General features: G+C 45.9%; 2 protein-coding genes across 19 annotated transcripts in view; one reads left to right on the top strand and one right to left on the bottom strand.

The window, feature by feature from the left end:
* The window catches only part of dnm1a (dynamin 1a), an 85136-nt gene extending 75047 nt beyond the window's left edge, over positions 1 to 10089 (top strand). For 4 of the 12 annotated variants that reach the window (XM_045689981.2, XM_045689983.2, XM_014128733.3 and 1 more), the window contains 6 exons: positions 588 to 699; positions 970 to 984; positions 1586 to 1762; positions 2061 to 2302; positions 2594 to 2791; positions 6969 to 10089. In XM_045689981.2, the coding sequence (XP_045545937.1) occupies positions 588 to 699; positions 970 to 984; positions 1586 to 1762; positions 2061 to 2302; positions 2594 to 2791; positions 6969 to 6999 (775 nt within the window). In that variant the 3' untranslated portion in view covers positions 7000 to 10089. Of the gene's footprint in view, positions 1 to 587; positions 700 to 969; positions 985 to 1585; positions 1763 to 2060; positions 2303 to 2593; positions 2792 to 2999; positions 3033 to 4122; positions 4160 to 6968 lie in introns of all 12 variants that reach the window. The other 8 variants (XM_045689984.2, XM_014128738.3, XR_006757668.2 and 5 more) reach the window with 7 other exon arrangements.
* A 110-nt stretch (positions 10090 to 10199) lies between these two features.
* golga2 (golgin A2) overlaps positions 10200 to 27773 on the bottom strand; it is a 27321-nt gene continuing 9747 nt past the window's right edge. For 4 of the 7 annotated variants that reach the window (XM_014128725.3, XM_082958172.1, XM_082958170.1 and 1 more), the window contains 20 exons: positions 25040 to 25120; positions 24428 to 24466; positions 24277 to 24339; positions 23714 to 23807; positions 23424 to 23530; positions 23170 to 23228; positions 22802 to 22943; positions 22572 to 22661; positions 20328 to 20435; positions 20124 to 20211; positions 19846 to 19982; positions 19378 to 19596; positions 19088 to 19201; positions 18779 to 19003; positions 18405 to 18593; positions 18058 to 18259; positions 17702 to 17872; positions 14882 to 14988; positions 13729 to 13915; positions 10200 to 13340 (listed from right to left, as the gene is read on the bottom strand). In XM_014128725.3, coding sequence (XP_013984200.1) covers positions 13078 to 13340; positions 13729 to 13915; positions 14882 to 14988; positions 17702 to 17872; positions 18058 to 18259; positions 18405 to 18593; positions 18779 to 19003; positions 19088 to 19201; positions 19378 to 19596; positions 19846 to 19982; positions 20124 to 20211; positions 20328 to 20435; positions 22572 to 22661; positions 22802 to 22943; positions 23170 to 23228; positions 23424 to 23530; positions 23714 to 23807; positions 24277 to 24339; positions 24428 to 24466; positions 25040 to 25120 — 2685 coding nt within the window. In that variant the 3' untranslated portion in view covers positions 10200 to 13077. The remainder of the gene's footprint in view (positions 13341 to 13728; positions 13916 to 14881; positions 14989 to 17701; positions 17873 to 18057; positions 18260 to 18404; positions 18594 to 18778; positions 19004 to 19087; positions 19202 to 19377; positions 19597 to 19845; positions 19983 to 20123; positions 20212 to 20327; positions 20436 to 22571; positions 22662 to 22801; positions 22944 to 23169; positions 23229 to 23423; positions 23531 to 23713; positions 23808 to 24276; positions 24340 to 24427; positions 24467 to 25039; positions 25121 to 27773) is intronic. The other 3 variants (XM_082958171.1, XM_082958174.1, XM_014128726.3) reach the window with 2 other exon arrangements.

A 27773-nucleotide genomic window follows, 5' to 3' on the forward strand; every position in this document is an offset into this window, starting at 1 on the left:
AACCACATGCCATGGCCGTCTCAGTCACCAGATCTCAACACAATTGAATACTTATGGGAGATTCTAAAGCGGTGCCTGAGACAGCGTTTTCCACCACCATCAACAAAACACCCAATTATAGAATTTCTTGTGGAAGAATGGTATTCCATCTCTCCAATAGAGTTCCAGACACGTGTAGAATCTATGCCGGGGTGCACTGAAGCTGTTCTGGCTCGTGGTGGCCTAACACCATATTAAGACACTTTTAGTCGTTCAGTTTTTGTCATTCTTTTTTAAACATTTTTTTTATCTTGTTTGTTTTGTTTATTTATAACCTTTTTTCCTGTGAAGTACATTGTGTTGCATTCCATGTCTGAAATGTGCTGTATAAATAAGGCTTGATTTGATTTGACTTGACCTTATGTTGGTGTTTCCTTTATTTTGGCAGTTACCTATATGTATATACTACTCACTATCCACACACACACACACACACACACACACACACACACACACACACACACACACACACACACACACACACACACACACACACACACACACACACACACACACACACTCTCAGACTTTCCCCTTTGTGGCCACAGGAATGTGTATAAGGACTACCGTCAGCTAGAGTTGGCCTGCGAGACTCAGGACGACATAGATGGGTGGAAGGCCTCCTTCCTCAGAGCCGGGGTGTATCCTGAACGTGTCACGGTACCACACACACACACACACACACACACACACACACACACACACACACACACACACACACACACACACACAAACCTGTACATTTCGTCAGTAACTCTGCCGGTCCAAAACATACAGTATAGCTGATTGTGATGATGGTTTGCTCTCACAGTCCTAGTGGCGTCAGTCATCTAACGTTTAACACCATCTCTCTCTCTTTCCCTCTCTCTCTTTCTCTCCCTCCGTCATTCTTTTCCTCAACATGTCCTCCATTGCTGTTGGACCCTATAGGAAAAGGAGGGCAAGGTATGTGCTTTGTGTCGTGATGTCTATTCCAATGCTTCACCCCTTTTACACAGCTTTCTCTTCACCTATGCTCAAGCTAGCGTTGGCAATTGAATTTGATACTGAACTCTGATTGGCCCTAAAGATTTACACAGGCACAGTCTCCTTTTTCGCCTCGCCTCATTGGTGCTGTTTCTAATCAACGGCCCGGTCATTCATCATTCGCACCAGACCAGAAAGTTCAAATGTCGCTCTCATCAGGGTTCTGCCATAGCTGTATTATACAACCATCCGATTGGAATAGGCTAAGCAAATGAAGGAATTATCATTGGGGCGTGAGCCAAGAGAAAGCGGTTCAGAAGGAGACACGTTGTCTCCAATGGCTCTCGCCAGTTCAGGACTATATAGTAGATGTAATTAATGATGTGTGATATTGAGGTTATTTCAGTACGTTGTGTGGTTAGAGCGATCACTTGTCTCCATCGTTCTCTTTCTCAACTCTCATTCACATATTTCTCTCTTTCTCTTTCTCCCTCTCCCATCCCTCTCTCCTTCCCTCTATCCCTGTCCCTCTACCTCTCTTCTCATCCTGCAACCCCCCCTCCCTGGCCTTGTCCTCCAGCAGAGTGAAAGTGGAGACGGAGAGAATGGCTCAGATAACTTCATGCACTCCATGGACCCCCAGCTGGAGAGACAGGTGGAGACCATCCGCAACCTGGTGGATTCCTACATGGCCATCGTCAACAAGACCGTCAGGGACCTCATGCCCAAGACCATCATGTACCTCATGATCAACAACGTGAGTCCCCATTGGTCGCTTTCGCTTGTGGTGTGGTAATCTTCTGTAGGGCCAGCGGATTTTCATCCTTGTCTTTGAATCTGTGTCTGATTGGTTTAGACTTGGGAAACCAGCTGGCCTGTGGAATCTCTAACCAATCAGTGACAAGAATGGGTCAATTAAGTGCAAGGGAGGAAGAAAAACCTCTCATCTCCACAGCCACTTTTCCCTAGGTTATTGTTGTAAACAAAAACGTACATCTCCAACTCCCCCCGTTCCTCACCTTTACTCTCCCCTCTCTTCCCCCTCCTCCACACAGACCAAGGAGTTCATCAACGCGGAGCTGCTGGCCAACCTGTACCACTCTGGGGACCAGAACAGCCTGATGGAGGAGTCCCAGGAGCAGGCCCATCACCGCGACGAGATGCTCCGCATGTACCACGCCCTGAGGGAGGCCCTAAACATCATCGGAGACATCAGCACTACCACTGTCACCACCGCCATGCCGCCGCCTGTAGACGACTCCTGGCTGAGGCCGGGGGGAAACAACTCCGGGGGCAGGTACGAATGGAGGGAGAGAGGGAGGAAAGGAAGGGAATGAGGGCAAATTATATGGGTGAAGGTATGGATGGATGGATGGATGGAGGGAGGAAGAGGAAGGAGGGGATGGAAGGAGGACAACAGCTCTGAGTAAAAGGTATGGATGGAAGGAGAGGGGTAATAAGGGAATAGAAGAGAGTGTGGAGTAAAGGATGAGGGGAGTAGGACTGATGTTGGGGCCTCCCCTGCTGGTGTGAAAGAGAACTGCCTGCCGATGCACTCAGCCTCTCTCTCTCTCCCCCCCCCCTTCAGGTCCCCGGCCAGCAGTCCCACTCCAAACAGAAGGGCTCCCCCAGGTCCCCCTGGTCGCCCTGTCTCCCGTGGCTCAGCCCCTGGCCTCCCTCCTGGCCCCCCTGTCCCCTCTCGCCCAGGGGCCTCCCCGGACCCTTTCGGTGGGCCCCCCCCATCAGTCCCCTCCCGGCCTAACCGCGCACCCCCCGGTGTGCCCAGGTGAGTGAAAACGAACCCAAATGTTACAACTCAACGCAAAAAGTCCCCAAGCCTATCAATGTGTGACACTACACTAGGTCCTACAGGGAGACAGACAAGCCAATGAGGTTCTGTAAGTGATATACTATGAGAGTGGTGATGATGATGATGATGATGATGATGATGAAATCACATCTAAGCTGAAGTGTCAATGCTCTCTGTTGCTAAGGGGGATGTGAAGACGCCAGGAGGATTGCTGGAGGTAAATGAGAGGGGAGAGAGCTTGGTGTGATAGAGGACAGAGCCAGATAGACAGAGAACGTCAGGTCCAGAGGGTGCTGAAAGCTAGAGAAGAGATGGGAGGTAGGATGGATGAGAGACATGTCATAGATGGACCCTTCCAAAAGCCCAGCTCCTGTAGTAAAACATTGCCACACACACACTGCATACACACACACATACACACACCTAACATATCTTTGACTTAGGTTGTTGTACCGATTTACATTGCTAACTGCCAAGAAGGTTTCAGGCGTTAGTGACTTACATTTCCTACAAACTACTAGAAACTTCCAGGAACTAACGGCTTTAATTACATTTACTATTAGTGGTACAGTTGTGCCTTGACTTAAGGCCACATGTTCTTATCATTTCCCTAGCCCTCACCAGTAGCCCCTCACTAGTAGTCTAGTCTAGTGGCCTCCTCTGTGGTTGAGTCCTTCGCTAGAATTTAGTTTTGTACTAGAGAACTATCCTACATCCCCCTCTCCCAACCTTAGTCTTTATAGTTTAGGAATAGTGTCTCTTATCCATCCTATCTCCGTGTTGGAAATAAACAGAGAGAGAAAGAGAGGGGAGGATAGGGACAGAGAGAGAATGAGAGGGGGCGTTTTTAATTTTCCTTCTCTGTGAAACTGCCTCCGCACTGCTAACGTTTGCCTTGTGCTTGCCTGTGGTTGTGAGCTAATGAACACTGTACTGATCTGATGTGAAGTCACGGTCAGGGCAGCAGCTTGCCTTACTTAGGGAGACACACATTGCCTGACACTGCTCTCGCTCACACACACCCTCAAACATCCAAATAACCCTCAAACAATGGCTCTAAAGCAGCCGTGTTAAAACCAGTCTCCCCAAATAACCCTCAAACAATAGCAGCAATGCTGAAACCAATTACCCCAAATAACTTTCAAATAATGCTCCAAATCAGATTGGTCCATGGAGAGAGCAGAGCCTTGTCATGTGACGTGGGTCTCTCCTGCACTGTAACCTGTATGTGTTTGTTTGCATTCCTCTTCCTGTCCATCTCCTTCACCACACCTCTATCCCACCGTTGACTATGGTTCCTCTTTCAGAATCACTATCAGTGACCAATGAGGACTAAAGCTTCTGGTACGTTTGGTACTAATCACTGTCATCATCTTCATCCTCCTCTTCCTCATGCTGCTTTCTCTTAGATACCGTCACCTCACTGCATGCCCATCACGCTCTCAATTTCTTTCATTTTTTTTCAGAGCACTCCCTAATGCCTCTTTTAGCATTGCATGGACAAACACACAAGCACACACACAGGTCGTTTGTGTCACTGTGAGCCTTGCTGGTTTTGTTATTGTCTGCTGAAGTCAAGTTTCTTTTCTAGTTTGGGAGAGGTTTGTGTCGATGAAAAAAGTCAGGGGATACCTCTAGATACGCACATGCATACACACACTCAGACATACACACACTCACACATACACGCACACACACACACCTGACTGGAGCTGCTCGTTAAGTCAAAGGTCATGGGTTTGTGTCAGTGTGGGCTCATGACATCTCACCCCGTCCCCAGTCCTGTCTCTGAGTGTTTGGTGGCGTGACACATTGCTGTGCTATATTATCCTGTCTAAATGTCAACCTAGTTTCAATAGAGCCTAGGGAAGCTGTCAGAGAAAGGGTATACTGTGGGTGGTAATAGTGATTTGTAAAGGGAATGTTATGTCTAGTTAACGTCTATCCAACTAGCTATTCTGGCGGTCATCATTTACCCTGCCTCCTATAGTTGAAATCTACTTTTTAGCATTTATGCTAACTAGCCCCTCTTTTGATAGTGAAGTAAAGATAGCATAGCCTTGATGACCATGGCAGAACTACTATGGGGATTATATATGTGTTATGTACCCTTTGTAGCAGTTACAATCACACAGCTCTTGAGGGGTGAAATGCAACCCTCTGTTGCTCACGTTTTGCTGATTGGGTTGAAAGAGGAGAACATTATGAATGATAAGATAGTGGAGCTATACTGCCCTCTTTTGGGCACCAAAACAACTGCCTGTCACCAATGGAAACTATGTCCTGAACAAAAATATAAACACAACATGCAACAATTTCTAAGATTTTACTGAGTTACAGTTCATATAAGGCAATCTGTCAATTGAAATAATTTCATTAGGCCCTAATCTATGTATTTCACATGACTGGGAATATAGACATGCATCTTTTGGTCACAGATAACTTAAGGTAAAAAAGGTAGGTGCATGGATCAGAAAACCAGTCCATATCTGGTGTGACCAGGATTTGCCTCATGCTGCGCGACACAACTCCTTCGCATAGAGTTGATCAGGCTGTTGATTGTCGCCTGTGGAATGTTGTCCCACTCCTCTTCAATGGCTGTGCAAAGTCGCTGGATATTGGTGGGAACTGGAACACGCTGTCGTACATGTTGATCCAGAGCACCCCAAACATGCTCAATGGGTGATATGTCTGGTGAGCATGCAGGCCATGGAAGAACTGGGACATTTTCAGCTTCCAGGAATTGTGTACAGATCCTTGCCACATGGGGCCGTGCATTATCATGCTGAAACATGAGGTGATGGCAGCGGATGAATGGCACAACAATGGGCCTCAGGATCTTGTCACAGCACCTATGTTCATTCAAATTGCCATCTATAAAATCAAATTGTGTTCGCTTATGCCTGCCCATACCATAACCCCACTACCAGTAATGGGGCACTCTGTTCACAATGTTGACATCAGCAAACCGTTCGCACACACAACGCTGTACACACTGTATGCCATCTGTCCAGTACAGTTAAAACTGGGATTCATCCGTGAAGAGCACACTTTTCCAGCATGCCAGTGGCCATCGAAGGTGAGCATTTGTTCACTGAAGTCGGTTACGACGCCGAACTGCAATCAGGTCAAGACCCTGGTGAGGACGACAAGCACGTAGATAAGCTTCCCTGAGACGGCTTCTGACAGTTTGTGCAGATATTCTACGGTTGTGCAAACCCACAGTTTCATCAGCTGTCCGGGTGGCTGGACCATACCACAGGTGAAGAAGCCAGATGTGGAGGTCCTGGGCTAGCATGGTTACACGTGGCCTGCGGTTGGAGGCGGCTTATGGTAGAGAAATGTATATTTAATTCTCTGGAAACAGCTCCGGTGGACATTCCTGCAGTCAGCATGCCAGTTGCACGCTCCCTCAAAACATGAGACATCTGTGGCATTGTGTTATGTGACAAAACTGCACATTTTAGTGGCCTTTTATTGTCCACAGCACAAGGTGCACCTGTGTAATGATCATGCTGTTTAATCAGCTTCTTGATATGCCCACCTGTCAGATGGATGGATTATTTTAGCAAGGAGAAATGTTCACTAACAGGGATGTTAACTAATTTGTGCACAAAATTTGAGATTAAAGCTTTTTGTACGTATGGAACATTTTCTGTGATCTTTTATTTCAGCTCATAAAACATGGGACCAACACTTTACATGTTGTGTTTATATTTTTGTTGAGTCTATATACACTGTATGCAGTATATTCCAAGATCCATGAAATCTGCAGGAATTATGTGTTTTAGTGTGTTAGCTGTTATGTCTGACTGTATTCTCCCACATTGTCCCGTGTGTGTGTGTGTGTGTGTGTGTGTGTGTGTGTTACCTGGCATATGCCTGCTTGAGAGAGAGTTTGCATAGAATTTGATGTTCAGTAGGTGAGCTGAATTGAATGTGCAATTACAAAAGAGTGCAAGTATACTGGACTCTGTGTGCGTGCGTGCGTGCGTAGTAGTATGTCAGAGTGGCGTTGAGTTATACCGCTTGTGCGTAAGGGGGAGACACCCAGCCAGAGTGACAATCCTAACTCATCCCTGTCTTCGCTTATATCTGTGTCCCTGTGTTTCTGTCTGTCCGTCTATGTGTGTATCCATGGTCCTCTTGGCAGCCGAAGACCCCCGCCCTCACCAACCCACTAGACTACTGAGCCCCCCTCCCCCCCGACTCACCACCTACCCCACGGCAGAGAGACCAAGGACTGCAGAGCAACCTTCCTTACCTAGACCTGACCCTTCTTTCTCCTCTCCCTTCTCTACTAAATGACACAGTCACGTCACACACACGCACAAACCCACAGACAGACAGACACATTGTATACCCCCAATACAGAGAAATGCATTCACCCTCCACTGTATATTAAGGAACATTGTAGATAAGAATTCAAATACATTTGCACACATTTACATGTGTAAGTAGTCACACACTTAAACGGACAGGGCAGTGTATGCGTGGGTGGATTCAGCAAATATGGACGAGAGGGTTAAGGAATGCTATGCTAAAATATTTTTTCTTTCTCACCCTTCCCTTCAGATGGGTATTTCTGGTTGCTGACTTTCTTTCTTCCTCTCATATCTGAATTTTAATTTTTTTCTCTGATAATTTGGGATATTGACAATGATCTTTTTTGTTCTGGTTGACATGTTATTCTGTGTGTTTGAATCTCTCTCGGGAGTAGATGCATTATCCATCTATCTAGGAAAGTGGAGTGGATCAGAAGGGATAACTGCATCTGAACAATAGCTTTCTTTTTGTTGTCTTCTGCTATGATCATCATGATCCATACTGGTCCCTAAAGTCACAGGCTCGGACAAACCTGACATAGATGGGCAAGGGCCCTTTTAGTCGGAGAAACACCCAAAGAGAAAATATATACATTAATGGTACTGACTCTCGTGTCACAATGTGGAATCTATCTCTGTGATTTCTATGTATTATTTATGATACACTGATTCATGTGTCCTATTATATCTAACATCACGACAGTGTTTCCTCGCCTCTGAGTTTGGGGACATTTTCTCTCGTTATGTTTCATTCACTTGTTCATCCTTCACTTAATCTGGCTTCATTATGTCCTCTTTCCTATGTTTCTAGTTCTCTTTTTATTGAATAGCGGGCCAAGCAAGGGTGGGCCCTCTCACCCGAGAGCCCCCTGCCTCCTTTTGACTCCTAGAAGCCCCCTTTTTTGCCCCTTGGGACCCCCTGACACCCCTCTCTTCTCTAGCACTCCCCCCTTTCCACCATTCAGCCCCTACATGTGAATCCACACTATCGTTCACACCCAACACACACCAATCAGAGATCTCAGCAGCTCTTCACAACAGCCTCCCTCAAAGTAAGGGGGGAGGGGGGAGCAAGAGAGAGGAAATAAGTAAACGTGAACCCCGCCCTCTCCGAGTGGCCATACCATTCCTGTCGATGGATAGAAAAATAAAATCTCTCTTCCTCCTCTTCAGTAGGAGTGAGGGTGAAGAGAATGTGTGGAACGTTCTGCATCTGTGTCCATGTCCTACCTTCAGTAGCCACCAGGCCTTGCGTCACTGTGAAGGCCCATTCTTATGTGATGTGATAACCATGACGATGATGTATTGCTGTGTCTGAAATGATACAACGATCGTTCCGGTGTTCAGACTAACTGTGATCTGCTCACAGGAGGTTGGTGGCACCTTAATTGGGGAGGACGGGCAAGGACATGGTTTCCATGTGTCTGATGCCATTCCATTCATCATTATGAGCCGTCCTCCCCTCAGCAGCCTCCTGTGGATCTGGTGTATATCGGTGTAAAATCCTCCTCGACCAGCTCCCTAAGGCACATTTGGAGACATGCTTCAGTCTCTGTACTCATGCCACGAGTGCTGGGGGGGAGGAGGTGTGTGAACTAGAGGGTCTCCTGCTAAAACCTGTGGCCCAACATTGAGCAGAGTCATCCGTCTGTCTCTTCTCCTCCTCTCCCACTTGTCAATGAACCACTTCCCCACTAGTGAAACTCAGTACCTTAGCGAGGCGGGATCTAAATAGAAAGTGCAATATGCTCTTATTGGACGGCTTAACGAGAGCTGTCCACCAATCACACCAGACTCAGAGTAGACGCTCAGCCTGAGCGGAGGCAAGGAGACAGACAAGGTCCTAATGGTTCGTCTCAATACTGTTACACGGCATCCTTTCTTCTTTCCTCACATGGAAAGCTCACACATTGAAGTTGTTTTCAGGAAGACCATTTATAAGTGTTGCCAGTCCAAGATTAGATTTTTTGACCCTCAAAGTGTTTCCAAGAGCAGTGACCGTAACAGGAGAACGTGTTGAATATCATTGGAACTGTGTAATAAGTGTTGGGGCGGGGGACACTGATTTTGGCATGGCTTATCAACTTTTTTCATTTTCTGTTCTTTCCTTTTTTCCCCTCTCTCAGTGGTCAAGGGGGTGAGTGAGGACACCAGATTTAAAACCACCAACAACCCAATCAGTGATGGTCTATACATAGAAACCTATATACACACACACACACACCTATACAGTGCACCTCTCCCGCTCCCATGTCACTCATGCGTTCCATTGCTGTTTGAGAGATGTGAGTTGACCCCCCTTTCTATCAGTGAACTCTTGTCTGTAGTTTGTTGTATTTTTGAGCCTGTTGGTAATAATAGTACATGGGCTCATTAGCCTACCCACAAACCCGTTTCAGTATCCATATCGTACTCACCTCATACAAACCTACCCCTCTTCACAACACCCTTGAGTCTTAGCAACAGCCAATAAATAAAACTATTAGCTATTATGAAATGAATGATTAATTAAGAGTACATTTTATCACGGACATATCTTACGTGTGTAATGTATCCTGTGTGGTGCATCTTATGAAATTGTGTTCCACTTGTCTAGACGTTAGTTGAAATTGTATGAATACTGAATATTAAATTACTACAAATAAGTGACAGTGTGGTGTACAATGAAACATAATAAAAATAAAGACAAATAAGTGAATGTTATATGAAATCCCTGGCTATGGATGTGTTGAGTATTGGCAGGTTGTTTGATTAGTAGTATGTAGAATCATTTGTCGCTTGTTTCTCGGTCTCTGTCCGGAGAGGAAATGAGGGGGCAGAGTAAATGTTTGTATTCTATCCTGCTGTAACAACTTCGTCCTGTATCTTGTCTTACTGCTGTGGGTGGAATGTGTCTGTCCAACAGGACTGCTTTGTCAAGACATTAAAAGTCAGCGTACTGTACCAAAATGGTCTGAGTCTTTTGTCGAGGAATCTCACACTCAAAATGACATCTCTAACAGGACCTATTGAAGGTAGAAACTCCAGCACTTACAAGGATCCATTGACCAGATGCTGTCTGCTTTGCTCAATCACTTTTAATCAGGAGAAACCACATCAGAAATATACTGTCCGAAGCCATTTTGTTCTCTCACAACGATCCTACATTGCATTAAAACTGATTAGTTTCGATACTTATTACAAATAAATATATTTTTTTAACCTTTGTATTAAATCACAGACGGTACCCCCACCCCTTTACGTCAGCTGTCCGTGTGTGTCCTGAAGCCAACAATGGCTCAGACACACACAGACAAGCCCTCTGGGCTGCTAGCAACACTACAAACAGCCATTACACTTATTCCCACACACCAGGCAGAATGAATATACAATATGTTACACAGTTACAGTATATACAGTTCCTTTAAACAGAAGGCGTTCACCCCCGTCTCTTAGTCATCATGTGCTCAATCCCACACATTCATTCAAAAGAACAGTTTGAATTAGAAAGCGTGGAACAACTATTTCACCTGTTACTTTTACTCTCTCGTCACCACCTCCAAAACAATAGTTGTAAATGACTATAAAATATTCTCTTGGTTTTACCACTCCCAAAACAAAAAGTTCTCTCTCTAAAAGGTTAAAGAGAATGCTAAGAAAGCCAGGAATTTAAATATTCAGATGGGATCACTTTCAACAGAAACCACGTCAAGTCCTACTACAAAAAGTGCTTTGCTTCAGGGTAGACAGGGTTCAGATTAGGTACACACACCTGAAAACTCTCTCCAATACCACTCATTTCTATATCTCATTTAATACACCTCACATAGCATCACCAAAACCTTTTTTCAGACTGTTTTTGACATGCTTTAAGACTTCCATTCTTGAATAAAAATAAAATTCAGATATTGGTAGTCAGAGATACACTGGAAGCATAAAAACTAAAAAAGATCCTAAATATTATGGGAGTACACACATTTCCCCAAAAAGGGGTGGCAGAGATGCACCTATGGCAATTTTATCTTTATTTGGATCATCATTGTAAGGTTATCTAAAAACAGAGGACCTTCCTGCACCTGTCAATCAAACAGCAGAGCTTACCCCCATTGCCCATGCCTTGTGTTACTGGAATCATTACAACCCTCTATTCATTTGTTCATACCTACACATCCTCCTAGTGCACACTGCACCCGCACACACAATCTTTCGGTCACTTCAACACACACTGTCTTCATTCGTGGAACCCTGAGCCCCGATGTGCCAAAGTGCACATGATGACATCATAGGGCACCCAAGTATAAAAACCAAATGTCTAGAATGGATCTGCCATAGAAAAGCTACTGTCCAAAACTATATGAGATGGGACAGGGTTTGATTAGGAGCTCTGTACAATTTTTGTGCAATAACCTACAGTAAAGCCCATGTAACTTTAGAGAGAAGAGACAACTACCATTCAAAATCATGAGGATACAATTGAGGTTGAATCATTTATCAAACACTCAATCTTCATCCAGTCTCAAAGGGAGCGACTTAAATTATAATGAGATATGTTGAGGGGCAACAAGCACACCATAATTGAAAGATTGCTAAACAAGAGATGATCAACTGGTGCTATGAAATGGGGCCTCAAATAAATAAACGCAGAGCAAACTTGAGGAATACAACTGAGTCGACTGGCTCATGTGCATAAATAAGATAAAGCTCTAGTGTACATACATATGTTCAGATTTCAGTGTTTCCACATAAAAGAGGATGGATAGACAAGGTAGTGGTAGGGGTGAGCAGCCATGTGTCTACATGCTAGTTCCTCTCTTTCCTGACGTCCTATGGTGTCTCCCTACTTAGAAGTGAAAAGTGCTCCCATCACTCCAAATGCTAGTGTCTTTACCAATGCTTTCCTGACCGACTTCCGCTCCAGGTAGGCCAAGGCTCCAGCCTGGCCCTTACCTCCTTCATGTACTGTACCCAACTCCTCCTGCCCTACTCAGACAACACTCACTCCACTGCCATAGAACATACCAACAGCTACCAAGGGCTGTGCCTCGATACGGTCCTCTTCCATTCATGAACACTTGTCTGAGTGAGTCAGTCTTGTCGCCGATCAGTGGTCATGGAGGAAAGGCGACGAGGAAATTAATTGAGACCGCCCACGCGCCAAAACCAAGCCATGTCTGTCTCTCCTACCAAACACAGACAGACACATTGTGAATGGGGAGGTCCCAGTGGAGGCTGGTGGGAGGAGCTATAGGAGGATGTACTCATTTTAAGAGCTGAAATTGAATCAATGGAATGGAGTCCAACATGTGTTTTATGTGTTTGATACCATTCCATGTATTCCATTGCTGCCGCTAACGTCTCACTCAAAGCCTTACATTTCTCCTATAATAGACTAGACTGAGGGAGAGGGGACAGAGATACTTTATTGCGCCTATGGTTCAAATGGCAGAGGAGAGAGAGACAGAGGCTAGTGAACAGAGGAGAGGGATCAATGTGCAGGAATAAACATCTCTCCATCAAGAGAATCACAGGAAGAATCTCAATAGCATCCGGTGGAATACTTCCCAATCATCTAATGGTATTAAATACCAATTAAAGGAGACAGAAAAAGCAGACAAACATTCACACTGCAGGTAAGGAGGTTGCGAAGGAGGAGGAAGAGGTGTACGAGGAGAGGAAGGCCGCCACACACACACACAAGGAGTTCACATCCTTAAGTCACTCTGTTAGTGCAATGAAGAAGAAAAACGGCATGCGAGACCAGCCAAGGACTCAAAAGGAAGAGTGAGAAAGAAGGAGAGGAAACAACCTCTCCCAGAAAGTAGAGAGAGTGAGTGTGTGTGAGAGACAGTATACCCAGAAGTGTGTGTACGTGTAAATCCTAGATGAGTGTGACGTGGTGGAATGGTGTGTGTGTTCAGAGATCCTCCAACGTTGCCAGTTAGCTCCATAGTCTCATCATCAGACCACCAGGATCTTGACTTCGTCCTGCTCGTCGGGTCGGTAAAAGAACGGGACGCAGGGGTTGTCGCCCAGGAAGGGCACGGAGCGAGGCCCCTGGGGGTTTTGGATCTCCTGGAGCAGCTGCATGATCTGCCTGGTCGTGCCGTCCTCTTGGGGCCTCATCAGAGCCTGGGAGTCTGGGTGGAGCCCCTGGTCTGACGGGCCACCGTGAGGGTAGTCGATGGAGTCGGGCCTCACGGCTGAACTTCCATCCGCAGACTCTGGAGAGAGAAGGGGGGGAGATATGAGAGATCAGGGAGGTTAGTATAATGACGAGCCATGGGTGTGTGTATTGTTCTACTCCAGGGCTCTCCAACCCTGTTTCTGGAGAGTTACACCCTGTAGGTTTTCAATCCAACCCCAGTCGTAACTAACCTGACTCAGCTTATCAACCAGCTAATTATTAGAATCAGGTGCACTACATTAGGGTTGGAGTGAAAACCTGCAGGATGGTACCTCTCCAGGAACAGGGTATCTGGTCCGTCCACAGTGCTGAGTTCCTTGTGTTTCTGTGTATTTGTGGTGTACCTTCGTGTGTGTGTAATATATATATATATATATATATATATATATATATATATATATATATATATATATGTGTGAGCATACCTTGTCCATCCACAGCGTTGAGCTCCATGCGTCTGTGTGCGTGGTGAGCCTGGACCTGCTCCTCTCCGGCTGGCAGCAGGTCAGGGTTAGCCGCAGCGCTAGCCAGCGCCCCAGTATAGCGGCTGTACCATTCGTTCCTCTCGCCCACCAACCTCATCACCAGGTCCTGCAGCTCTGCCAGTTTGGCCTGCACGGGCACAGAAACACACTCAAAACATTGGCAATACTCTGAAACGTATGTAGTTCATTCCTTGACTAATAAATGTTCTGTATCATGTGGACCCCAGGAAGAGTAGCTGATGATTTTGGAGCGGTTAATGAGGATCCTAATAAATGTTCTGTACTATGTATCATGTGGACCCCAGGAAGAGTAGCTGATGATTTTGGAGCGGTTAATGAGGATCCTAATAAATATTCTGTACTATGTATCATGTGGACCCCAGGAAGAGTAGCTGATGCTTTTGGAGCGGTTAATGAGGATCCTAATAAATACAAAATACTACTAGTGTGTGTGCAAGTTGATAAAAAAAATAGAAGATGTCTTATTTTACCAGGTAAGTTGACTGAGAACACATTCTCATTTACAGCAATGACCTGGAGAACAGTTACAGGGGAGAGGAGGGGGATGAATGAGCCAATTGGAAGCTCAGGATGATTAGGTGACCATGATGGTATGAGGGCCAGATTGTGAATTTAGCCAGGAAACCGGGGTTAATACCCCTACTCTTACAATAAGTGCCATGGGATCTTTAGTGACCACAGAGTCAGGACACCCGTTTAACGTCCCATCCGAAAGACGGCACCCTACACAGGGCAATGTCCCCAATCACCGCCCGGGGGCATTGGGATATAATTTTTTGGGGACCAGAGGAAAGAGTACCTCCTACTGGCCCTCCAGCACCACTTCCAGCTACATTTGGTCTCGACCAGGAAAGGAAAGGGCAGAACGACACATTTTTACCCTGTCAGCTTGGGGATTTGATCCAGCAACCTTTTGGTTATTAGTCCAACGCTCTAACCACTAGGCTACCTGGACCAACCCTGCTTAGCTTCAGAGGCAAGCCAGCAGTGGGATGCAGGGTGCTATGCTGCTGGTGGTATACTGCAGCTTCCCTCTCATGTGCGGTGTACCTTTGTATGTGTGTGTGTGTACCTTCATCTCCTCTTTGTCCTGGGCCAACATACTGATGTACTGCTCCTTCTCCATGTGTTTCTGCTTCATGATGGCTCTCTGGTTCTGGTACAGGGTGATGTACTCTCCTGGACAGACATACACAATGAAGGAATAGGATAAGCAGACCTGTCACACTATGTGAGTGAACGTGTCAGTGCATCCCTGTTAGTGTGTGTGCGTCACTGATAGTGCCAGTCTTTACAGACAGAGAGAGATGATTGAGTGTCTCACCAACAGCGTTTCTGAAGACAGTTGTATACAGCGGTATATATACAGAAATAGTCAAAAGTTTGGACGTACCTACTCATTCAAGGGTTTTTCTTAATTTTTACATGGTAGAATAATAGTGAAGACATCAAACCTATGAAATAACACATATGGAATCATGTAGTAACCAGAAAAGTGTTGTTAAACAAATCAGAATATATTTTATACTTGAGATTCTTCAAAGTAGCCACCCTTTTCCTTGATGACAGCTTTGCACACTCTTGGCATTCTCTCAACCAGCTTCACCTGGAATGTATTTCAATTAACAGGTGAGCCTTGTTAATAAAAGTTAATTTGTGGAATTTATTTCCTTCTTAATGTGTTTGAGCCAATCAAGAACACCTCAAATAATCAAAGAGATGATTTACTTTAAAAGACATGAAGGTCAGTCAATGCGGAACATTAAGAACTTTGAAAGTTTCTTTAAGTGCAGTAGCAAAAACCATCAAGCGCCAAGATGAAACTGGCTCTAATGAGGACCGCCACAGGAAAGGAAGACCCAGAGTTGCCTCTGATACAGAGGATAAGTTAATTAGTTACCAGCCTCAGATGGCAGCCAAATAAATGCTACAGTAACAGACATAACTCAACATCAACTGTTCAGAGGAGACTGCATGAAATCAGGTCTTCATGGTCGAATTGCTGCAAAGAAACCACTACTAAAGGACACCAGTAAGAAGAAGAGATTTGCTTGGGCCAAGAAACATGAGCAATGGACATTAGACTGGTGGAAATCTGTCCTTTGGTCTGATGAGTCCAAATGTGCCATTTTTTGTTCTAACCGCTGTGTCTTTGTGAGACGCAGAGTAGGTGAACGGATGATCTCTGCATGTGGTTCCCACGGTGAAGCATGGAAGAGGTGTGATGGTGTGGGGGTGCTTTGCTGGTGACACTGTCTGTGATTTATTTAGAATTCAAGGCACACTTAACCAGCATGGCTACCACAGCGATACGCCATCCCATCTGGTTTGCGCTTAGTGGGAGTATCATTTGTTTTTCAACAGGACAATGACCCAACACACCTCCAGGCTGTGTAAGGACTATTTGACCAAGAAGGAGAGTAATGGAGTGCTCCATAGCAAAGGGGATGAATACATATGCACGCACCACTCTTCCATTTTTTGAATTTGTTTTAAACAAGTTATTTGGACTATTTTATGCATGTCCATTACATTAAATCCAAATAAAAATCAATTTAAATTACAGGTTGTAATTCAACAAAATAAGAAAACTGCCAAATGGGATGAATACTTTTGCAAGGCACTGTGTGTGTGTGTGTGTGTGTGTGTGAGATACACACACACACACCACACACACACACACACACACACACACACACACACACACACACACATATATATATATGGGGCATACAACAATCACAGCTTTGTAGATTTTGCTCCAAACATAATGATGGTCAATATGACCAAACAGATCTATTTCGTTTCATGCACCGAAGTACGTTCATCTCTAGGAGACAGAACGCGTCTCCTTCCTGAGCGGTATGACGGCTGCATGGTCCCATGGTGTTTATACTATTGTTTGTACAGATGAACGTCGTACCTTCAGGCAATTGGAAATTGCTCGCAAGGATGAACCAGACTTGTGAAGGTCTACAATCTTATTTTGAGGTCTTGGCTGATTTCTTTTGATTTTCCCATGATGTCAAGCAAAGAGGCACTGAGTTTGAAGGTAAGCCTTGAAATACATCCACAGGTACACCTCCAATTGACTCAAATGATGTCAATTAGCCTATCAGAAGCTTCTAAAGCCATGACATCATTTTCTGGATTTTCCAAGCTGTTTAAAGGCACAGTCAATTTTGTGTATGTAAACTTCTGACCCACTGGAATTGTGATAGTGAGTTATAAGTTAAATAATCTGTCTGTAAACAATCGTTGGAAAAATGACTTGTATCATGCACAAAGTAGATGTCCTAACCGACTTGCCAAAACTATAGTTTGTTAACAAGAAATTTGTGGAGTGGTTGAAAAACAAGTTAATGACTCCAACCTAAGTGTAAGTAAACTTCCGACTTCAACTGTACATGTAAAATGTAGATATAAAACGTAGCAGAAAAGCTGTTAAAAACAAAAAGATACTTGTCCTCAGAGAGGGGTGGTGGTGGAGGGGCTAACCAAAAAAATAAAAAAATTAACAATTGAGATGGTTTGGGATGAGTTGGACTGCAGAGTGAAGGAAAAGCACCCAACAAGTGCTCAGCATATGTGGGAACTCCTTCAAGACTGTTGGAAAAGCATTCCCCATGAAGCTTGTTGAGAGAATGCCAAGAGTGCTAAGCTGTCATCTAGGCAAAGGATGGCTACTTTGAAGAATCTCAAATATATTTTGATTTGTGTTACACTTTTTTGGTTACTACATGATTCCATATGTGTTATTTCATAGTTTTGATGTCTTCACTATTATTCTACAATGTAGAAAATAGTAAAAATAAAGAAAAACCATTGAATGATTAGGCGTGTCCAAACTCTTGACTGGTACTGTATATGTATGTATGCGCGTCTCTCTCACCAATAGTATCAGTCTCTCCAGACAGCTGTATACAGCGGTGTTCCAGCTCTTCTACCCTCTCCTTCAGGTCAGCCTTCTCCTGCATCAGAGAGGTGAAGCGCTGCTGCAGCCTCTCCATGGCAACATACAAGGCCTCATGTACCTCCACTGGTACACCCTCTGAACCTGAGACTAACAGGGGGGGTAACTGGTCAGACACACTGCACAGGTAACACTCAAAACTGGTATAGTGTTCCTAGAAAACAAAAACACAGGTCATGCAAGTAGCACGTACAAATACACACACACACACACACACACACACACACACACACACACACACACACACACACACACACCTTTCCTCCTCCTCTCACCTGTGTGTTCAAGGTGACTGTGGTCATCATGGCTGTGACCGTGGCACTGACCATGGTCGTGGTCATGACTGTGGCGCTCTATGCTGAGTGCTGCAGCCTGGTGTCTGGCAGCGAAGTGCAGTCTCCTCTCCTCCTCCAGTCTGCTCCTCACCTCGTCTCGCTCTGCCTCCACACGTGCCACCGCACCGCGCACAAACTCCTCCTGAGAGAGAGAGACGGAAGGGAGGAATTATTCTTCAGAGACAATTATCTGAGAAATACTTTGGAAATCCTCAATGTGAGATTCTCTACAGCATTTGGGAACACTAGATCCCACTTAACACCTATCAGTGGTGTTTTCTCCTCACCATCTCCTCGCGGCTCTCAAAGTCTTCTGGGATAGCGATCGAGGACTTCTGTGGGCTCTCTGGCAGGGATTGGCTCTCCACTCCGTCTCCCTGGTTTCTGGGGAGTGTGGCCAGGGCTGAGCTGTTGAGCAGCTCTGTGACTTCAGCCTTCAACTGCTCGTTATCTCTGGACAACTGCTCCAGCCTCTCCTGCAGAAGGCGCCAGAGGGGTCAATACAGACACTGTGTGTACATGTGCATAGTGTGTGTCTTCATGTGCAACTCCGTCTGTGTGTGTGTGTGTGTGTGTGTGTGTGTGTGTGTGTGTGTGTGTGTGTGTGTGTGTGTGTGTGTGTTCGGGGATATGTGACTACGTGTGTGTGTCCGTCACTGACCTGGTATTGCTCCAGCTGTTTGTGGCTCATCTCCAACTGAACCCTTCCCTGGGTCTCGTCATGCTGCAGCCGGTCCATCAGCTGGCTCTGCTGCAGGTACTGTCTGTGGAGCTGCTCTCGCTCTGACGCCAGGGCTGTATAGACTGCAGAGTACTGCTGTAGGTGGGCCACTACCTGGTCCCGCTGCTCCAGCAGTGCCTGGTACTCCTGCGACTTCAAATCCAACTAGGGATGGAAGAGACGTGCGAGTGTCTATATGCTGTTCCTGTACCTGTTCACCATGACATGTGTGCGCCCACGTGTCCCTACCTGCTCCTTGACACTGTGCAGGTCCTCCTGTAGTTGTCCCATCCTGCGTCCCAGCTCCTTCTTCACGTGATGCTCTGACTGCAGAGCAGTGGTCAGCTCCATGTTCTCATTGGTCTAGAACCACAGAGACATTCAAAACATTCATGAGGTCACCACCGGTCTGAATGTGGCTGGATAACTGAAGATACGTTTCCACATATTCCATGTTTAAACACAAATAAAACCTGGCAGATCAGTGATTACTTCACATAAGTAAACAGGAGAGTAAAAAAGGTACCACTCCTCTTTACCAGTTTGACAAAGCCGTTCTGCAACTCAGCCAGTTGGTCTTTAAGGGTGCGGTTCTGGGCCAGGGCGCGGCTGATGGTGGCCTTGTCACTCTGCACGTCCTCCAGCATGCGCCTGCGGTCCTCTGCATCCTCAGCCCCGAGCGCCGCATGGCGCTCCAGCTCCGAGAGACGGGACTCCTGCTCCGAGCACATGCGACTCAGCTGCTCGTTGTCACGCAGCTATAAAGAGAGAAGGGAGGCCGGAGAACAGTAGGTTTTCACTTGTGAGACAAAACAGGGATGGACAGGGTGTGCAGGATTTCGTTCTAGCCCAGCACCAACCCACCCCATAATTCATCTTATCAGTCTATGGCTTGAGACAGTGTTCAGAGTGCAACTTCACTGAGGAGTGTGACACACACAGTGTCTGTTATTATTGCCTGGCAGTGTGTGTGTGTGTGTGTGTGTGTGTGTGTGTGTGGTCATCACCTGGGCTTGGAACTGTGAGTTGAGCGAGTCTCTCTCCTGCTGCAGGCTGCCGAGGGCCTCCTGGAGGGCCAGTTCACTCTCCGAGGGCCCTGACGGCTGGGGCTCTGTCTGGGCCTCTCTCTCCTGGGACAAAAGGGCTGAGGAGGAGAGGAGAGTCCTTACGGCAATGCAAATCTTTTAATGATAATGATTGACAGGATGGGGAGGTTCAACGCAGTAAGCTGGTCTTTTTGAGAACCATTGATGTGCAAACCGAGGAGGGTAGCTGTGTGTCTCACCTGCAGTGTGCTTCAGGTCTGTGATGTGGGCTTCAAGCTCCTGGATCTGACTGATGCTCCTGTCCCTCTCCTCTGCTACTAGTGTCACCTGCACAGGACACACGTCAAACAACTCAACCTTAAAGTGACTAGGTATTTATAGCGTTCCGTCCAGGGCTGTGCCGCCTCTACAGGCTGTGCTAATGGGGTGGTAGCATAGTGTACCTGAGAGAGCAGCTGCTCCGTCTTGTCCTTCCATACTCGTCCCTCCTCCTGGATCTGCTCAGCGTAGCGGTCTCTCTCTGTCTGCAGCTGGGCCACCGACTCCATTAACTACAGATGACACCAAAAGAGACCTTTAACACAATGGCGTGGCAGTCAAAACTTTAAAGAGAGGCACACACACACACTAGGGTTGAATGACGGGAACCCGTTTACCGAGATTTACCGGTCACAACCACTCCCTTTTCCCCAGGATAAATAACTGTGTGTATTGACCGGTACATCATAATAAATTACAGCATGCGTGAAAATGGAACTGTTAAATTATATGCCATGTCTAAATCTGGATCCTCTGAATCATCAACGCTCAGGGTGTGGACAGACAGCCCATCTCAGGGTGGGGACAGACAGCCCATCTCAGGGTGGGGCGCAGATCACAATGCATGTAGAGCTACAGTGCATTCGGAAAGTATTCAGACCCCTTGAAAGTTGCCATATTTTGTTAGGTTACAACCTTATTGTAAAATAGATGAAAAAGAGATATATATATATATCTCCGAGAGAGGATTTTAATCGAGGCACAGATCTGGGGAAGGGTACCATAAAATGTCTACAGCATTGAAGGTCCCCTCAGTGGACTCCATCATTCTTAAATGGAAGAAGTTTGGAACCACCAAGACTTTTCCTAGAGCTGGCTGCCCGGCCAAACTGAGCAATCGGGGAAGAAGGGACTTGGTCAGGGAGGCGCCTAAGAACTTCACTCTGACAGAGGTCCAGAGTTCTTCAGTGGAGATGGGAGAAACTTCCAAAAAGACAACCATCTCTGCAGCACTCCACCAATCAGGCCTTTACGGTAGAGCGGCCAGACGGAAGCCGCTCCTTAGTAAAAGGTACATGACAGCCCGATTAGAGTTTGCCAAAAGGCACCTGAAGGACGCAGACCATGAGAAACAAGATTCTCTGGTCTGATGAAACCAAAATTGACTTACTGGCCTGAATGCCAAGCGTCACGTCTGGAGGAAACCTGGCACCATCCCTACAGTGAAGCATGGTGGTTGAAGCATGGTGGTGGCAGCATCATGCTGTGTGGATGTTTTTCAGCGGCAGGGACTGGGAGACTAGTCAGGATCGAGGGAAAGATGAACAGAGCAATGTACAGAGATCCTTGATGAAAACCTGCTCCAGAGCGCTCGGTACCTCAGACTGGGACGAAGGTTCACCTTCCAACAGGACAACGACCCTAAGCACACAGCCAAGACAACGCAGGAGTGGCTTCAGGACAAGTCTCTGAATGTCCTTGAGTGGCCCAGCCAGAGCCCGGACTTAAACCCGATCAAACATCTCTGGAGAGACCTGAAAATAGCTGTGCAGCAATGCTCCCCATCCAACCTGACAGAGCTTGTGAGGATCTGCAGAGAAGAATGGGAGAAACTCGCCAAACACAGGTGTTCCAAGCTTGTAGGGTCATACCCAAGAAGACTCGAGGCTGTAATCGCTGCCAAAGGTGCTTCAACAAATTACTGAGTAAAGGGTCTGAATACTTATGTAAAATGTGATATAAAAAAAAGACAAAAAAAATGATATACACTGATATACAGTAAATATACACAAACATTTCTAAAAACCTGTTTGTGCTTTGTTATTATAGGGTATTGTGGAGGCGAAAAAACGATTTAATCAATTTTAGAATAAGGCTGTAACGTAACAAAATGTGGAAAAAGTCAAGGGGTCTGAATACTTTCCGAATGCACTGTATGTATTGGATCACAATCATTTGGGCTTTTTAACCTTGGGCTCATTAAATGTCTTTAATGTATGGCTCATCAGGCTTGAATTTTCAACCAAAGCTCTAATCAAATAAACACATAGGCCTATTTATATTGAATTTTTTAAAATTGAACCTTTATTTAACTAGGCAAGTCAGTTAAGAACAAATTCTTATTTACAATGATGGCCTACAAATGACTAAACCCGGACGACGCTGGGCCAATTGTGGCCGCCCTACGGGACTCCCAATCACAGCCGGTTGTGATACAACCTGGATTCGAACCAGGGTGTCTGTAGTGACGCCTCCAGCACTGAGATGCAGTGCCTTAAACCACTGCGCCACTCGGGAGCCCAATGCTTTATAATGCTTTTGAATGACACTTCTGGTGGCGGGAAATACCGGGTCAAGTGATTTATCTTCAGGATGGAACATTTATAAAATACTGGGAAAGTATTCAACCCTAAAACACACACACACACCTGAGCAGTGTGTGCCTCAATCTGTAGTTTCTCCTCCAGTAGTAAGTGCATCTGCTGGTTGGCACTGGGAGGCCCTGACTGACTGGAAAACTAGGAATAAAAAGAATGAATTGAACAACTGCAGAACAAATTGTGTGTATGTGAGTGATTAAGTGAGAGAGAGACCGTGTGTGTGTGTGTGTGTGTGTGTGTGTGTGTGTGTGTGTGTGTGTGTGTGTGTGTATACCTACCTGTTGCAGCATGTCGTCAGTCATCTCCAGTCTCTTACGCAGCTCGTCCAGGTCCAGTCTCATAGCGTTGTTCTCGCTCACCCTCAGCTTGAGCTGCTCTGACAGCTCTGAACTCTGCTGCCTCCCCTCCTCACTCACACTACTGCACAGAGACAGAGGGTCAGCTAGGAACGTGCACACACACACACACACAAAGAGCCTCTGATTTACCTCGCCTCAGACGACAGGCATCTCTCTCCATGTATCACAATCACCCAAACTGACTAGGTGTGGTTTCCACCATATTCCTTTCCCTACCGAGTCCACAAATCAAACCAGGAAAGGCCAGCCATTGAGAAGAATGTCAGCATACTCAGGGTAAGACTTACTTTAGTCTGTACACCTCCAGCCTCAGGTTGTCTCTCTCTTTCTCTAGCTCTTTGTTATGCTGCACATACAAGAGAACATCAATCATTTGTTAGACATTACCGCAAAGCTCAAGTCGATAGTCATGGGTCATAGCATTCAACTGTAGCAATATCAGTCTAGCGTGCAGACTACCTCCTCAAACGGTCTTCAGTGTATGACTACAGCAGGTTGCCTTCTCAAACGGTTTGTGTGTGTGTGTGTGTGTGTGTGTTACCTTGTCAAACTGTTTCTGTTGTGTGGAGACAGAGGACAGGGTTCTCTCCAGCTCAGAGACTCTCTGTTTGGTGGCCTGGAGACGGTTACTCAGCTCCTCAGCCTCCCCTGAATGAAACACACACACACGCTTAGTGAGCACTAACACAAATAGACTCTCTCACCTCCTCTGAACACACACCACAATATATCACATTACTGAACACGTTCACATTCATAGACACATCAACACAGACTTGGACGATTAAACGCTCTCTCTTTCTCACACAGGCTACACACACACACACACACCTGTTTTCTGGCGGGCAGCCTGCTGTGTGTACGACAGAGCGGTCTGCAGCTCTGATTTCTCTGACACCAGGATGCCGATGGTCTGAATGTGGACCTGGGGGAGAGGACGGACAGACAAAGACAGAGCGAGAGACAGACAGAGCGGGAGACAGACAGAGCGGGAGACAGACAGAGCGGGAGACAGACAGAGCGGGAGACAGACAGAGCGGGAGACAGACAGAGCGGGAGACAGACAGAGCGGGAGACAGACAGAGCGGTTATTGAAGCCTCGCATGATACCGTTTGTAAATATTGGATACAAATCAAGCTTTGTTTCATTTGCAATGATGAGACAGTATTCAGTGTATCAGTGCACGCATCCCTGGGTAAAAAGGGAACAGCATGGTTTGCTGACCCCTAAGGCAGATACATAGCACACATCTGGAGCTGCAGAGTGAACATTTGACAATTGCTTTCAAAGGTCTTCAAATGGATTCAGAGAAGTGCTCTGAGGGAATGAAAAACCTTGAAGAAGTTCCTTCTTCTGTATGTGTGTGTGTGTGTGTGTGTGTGTGTGTGTGTACCTGTAGCTGTTCCCGCATTGCTCCTTGCTCCTTCACACACTTCTGTTCAAACTCTCTTCGCTCCTGATCAAAGAAAGCACACAGAAAACATCCTGTCATTGTCCACTGAGGAGGAGCCAGAGAGAATGAGAGTCTTCCTTGTTCTGCTCACCTTTTGCAGCTGATCTGTGAGCTCCTGAGATTGCTCGGTCTGTCAGACAAAACAGGACAGAGGAAGAATCCATGACATCATCATCATCCCCACCTCATAGACTTCAAACCACCACCCCAACATCTCCAGTAAGTCACCCATCTAACCCTATACGATGTCATCTCCTTTCACTCTTCAAGAGCTAAATCCCTGTTGAGCACCACGGAACCTCCCTCGCACACTCAAGACAAGCACAGCAGCGTATTAGCCTAGCCAGCGGGGTTAGCAACGGTTAGCTGTTAGCAAGATGGCTCCAGAAGAAATATCAATGCAGTTGGTCTAAACACTCCCTCATGTCATTCAGCGTGTCCATCTTGGTGAGCATGTAAAAGCTTGGCAGTTACCAATGGGAACAGGGCAGTGCAATGAAATTATTTGTGAGGTGAATAAACAAAACAGTACATGACATGACCAACTGGCTGACTGTGCTACCACTCAGCGCAGCTGCTGTTTATCCAGGGTGTTAATCATTGGCTAGTCAATCTGTGGCCAGTCAGTCTTGCTATGGGGGCTGTCAGGGGTTATTTGCCACACAAGGCAGAACGCCAAACTCCCACGAGCACACACTCTTACCAGCCGGTCTAGCTTGGTATTGAGCTGATTGTTTGTTAGGTTGCTGGAGTCCAGCGCGGCTGCCAGCTCCTGGTTTCGACTCTGACGTGCACGCATGCATCGAAAGAAGAAAAAAAAGAGGGGGAGGGAGGGAGAATTGAAGGAAAAGAAAAACAGCGATGGGAGGAGAAATACAAACAGTAACTCATTAATGTGAAAGCTAATAACACCTTCTCCCTCAGGGAAAGCTAATAACACCTTCTCCCTCAGGGAAAGCTAATAACACCTTCTCCCTCAGGGAAAGCTAATAACACCTTCTCCCTCAGGGAAAGCTAATAACACCTTCTCCCTCAGGGAAAGCTAATAACACCTTCTCCCTCAGGGAAAGCTAATAACACCTTCCTCTCCACCAGGGAAAGCTAATAACACCTTCCTCTTCACCAGGGAAAGCTAATAACACCTTCTCCCTCAGGGAAAGCTAATAACACCTTCCTCTTCACCAGGGAAAGCTAATAACACCTTCCTCTCCCTCAGGGAAAGCTAATAACACCTTCCTCTTCACCAGGGAAAGCTAATAACACCTTCTCCCTCAGGGAAAGCTAATAACACCTTCCTCTCCACCAGGGAAAGCTAATAACACCTTCCTCTCCACCAGGGAAAGCTAATAACACCTTCCTCTTCACCAGGGAAAGCTAATAACACCTTCCTCTTCACCAGGGAAAGCTAATAACACCTTCTCTCTCTCCATCAGGGAAAGCTAATAACACCTTCTCTCTCTCCATCAGGGAAAGCTAATAACACCTTCTCTCTCTCCATCAGGGAAAGCTAATAACACCTTCTCTCTCTCCATCAGGGAAAGCTAATAACACCTTCTCTCTCTCCATCAGGGAAAGCTAATAACACCTTCTCTCTCTCCATCAGGGAAAGCTAATAACACCTTCTCTCTCTCCATCAGGGAAAGCTAATAACACCTTCTCTCTCTCCATCAGGGAAAGCTAATAACACCTTCTCTCTCTCCATCAGGGAAAGCTAATAACACCTTCTCTCTCTCCATCAGGGAAAGTAAATAACACCTTCTGTCTCTCCTTCAGGGAAAGTAAATAACACCTTCTGTCTCTCCTTCAGGGAACGTAAATAACACCTTCTCCCTCTCCTTCAGGGAAAGTAAATAACACCTTCTCCCTCTCCTTCAGGGAAAGTAAATAACACCTTCTCCCTCTCCTTCAGGGAACGTAAATAACACCTTCTCCCTCTCCTTCAGGGAACGTAAATAACACCTTCTCCCTCTCCTTCAGGGAACGTAAATAACACCTTCTCCCTCTCCTTCAGGGAACGTAAATAACACCTTCTCCCTCTCCTTCAGGGAACGTAAATAACACCTTCTCCCTCTCCTTCAGGGAACGTAAATAACACCTTCTCCCTCTCCTTCAGGGAACGTAAATAACACCTTCTCCCTCTCCTTCAGGGAACGTAAATAACACCTTCTCCCTCTCCTTCAGGGAACGTAAATAACACCTTCTCCCTCTCCTTCAGGGAACGTAAATAACACCTTCTGTCTCTCCTTCAGGGAAAGTAAATAACACCTTCTCCCTCTCCTTCAGGGAAAGTAAATAACACCTTCTGTCTCTCCTTCAGGGAATGTAAATAACACCTTCTCCCTCTCCTTCAGGGAACGTAAATAACACCTTCTCCCTCTCCTTCAGGGAACGTAAATAACACCTTCTGTCTCTCCTTCAGGGAAAGTAAATAACACCTTCTCCCTCTCCTTCAGGGAACGTAAATAACACCTTCTGTCTCTCCTTCAGGGAAAGTAAATAACACCTTCTCCCTCTCCTTCAGGGAACGTAAATAACACCTTCTCCCTCTCCTTCAGGGAAAGTAAATAACACCTTCTGTCTCTCCTTCAGGGAAAGTAAATAACACCTTCTGTCTCTCCTTCAGGGAAAGTAAATAACACCTTCTGTCTCTCCTTCAGGGAAAGTAAATAACACCTTCTGTCTCTCCTTCAGGGAACGTAAATAACACCTTCTCCCTCTCCTTCAGGGAAAGTAAATAACACCTTCTGTCTCTCCTTCAGGGAAAGTAAATAACACCTTCTCCCTCTCCTTCAGGGAAAGTAAATAACACCTTCTCCCTCCATCAGGGATGTATAATGTGAATAACAAACAGAAAAAGATGTCAGCAGGTACTTGTTGATCCTACTAGTATTCAGAGAGGTCATACACAGTGAGGACAGGGGCATAGGTAACTAGTGGAGAGTTCAGTAATACACGGTCAGACTGGAGTGTGTAATCTAATGAGATCTAATGGGTTCGCATGACCACAATAAGAACATATAAGTCCCTAATGTGATCTCAGCCAATTTAACAAGTCACAACCCAGTAGTTACTGTAACAAAATGTTGTATCCTTTAAAATCCTAGTGAGAGGGACCTATAGCCAGCTCAGATCAAGACTTTGGAAAGATGACGCCTGAAAATATTATTTGCAAACAGAAGAGAGTCCATTCTCTATATAGACTCCATCAATCTACAAGGCAATCTAACAGGTGAGGTCTGAGGACTATCAGACAAGAGCAAGAGAGATATATGAATAGAGCAGACAAAATATATATATTTTTTATGCATTAAACATTGTATGTTTGCAGGGCCTGGGCAAGGTACAGTGGGGCGGCCTGAACAGCAATTCATACATTTGCTCTGTTCTGACTGCGACGATCTTTCAGATTGTATTGTTGTCTCGGCCGTGCAACAAAA

The sequence above is a fragment of the Salmo salar genome, chromosome 11 (genome assembly GCF_965601325.2).
Source record: "Salmo salar chromosome 11, fSalSal1, whole genome shotgun sequence".
NCBI classification, from domain to species: domain Eukaryota; kingdom Metazoa; phylum Chordata; class Actinopteri; order Salmoniformes; family Salmonidae; genus Salmo; species Salmo salar.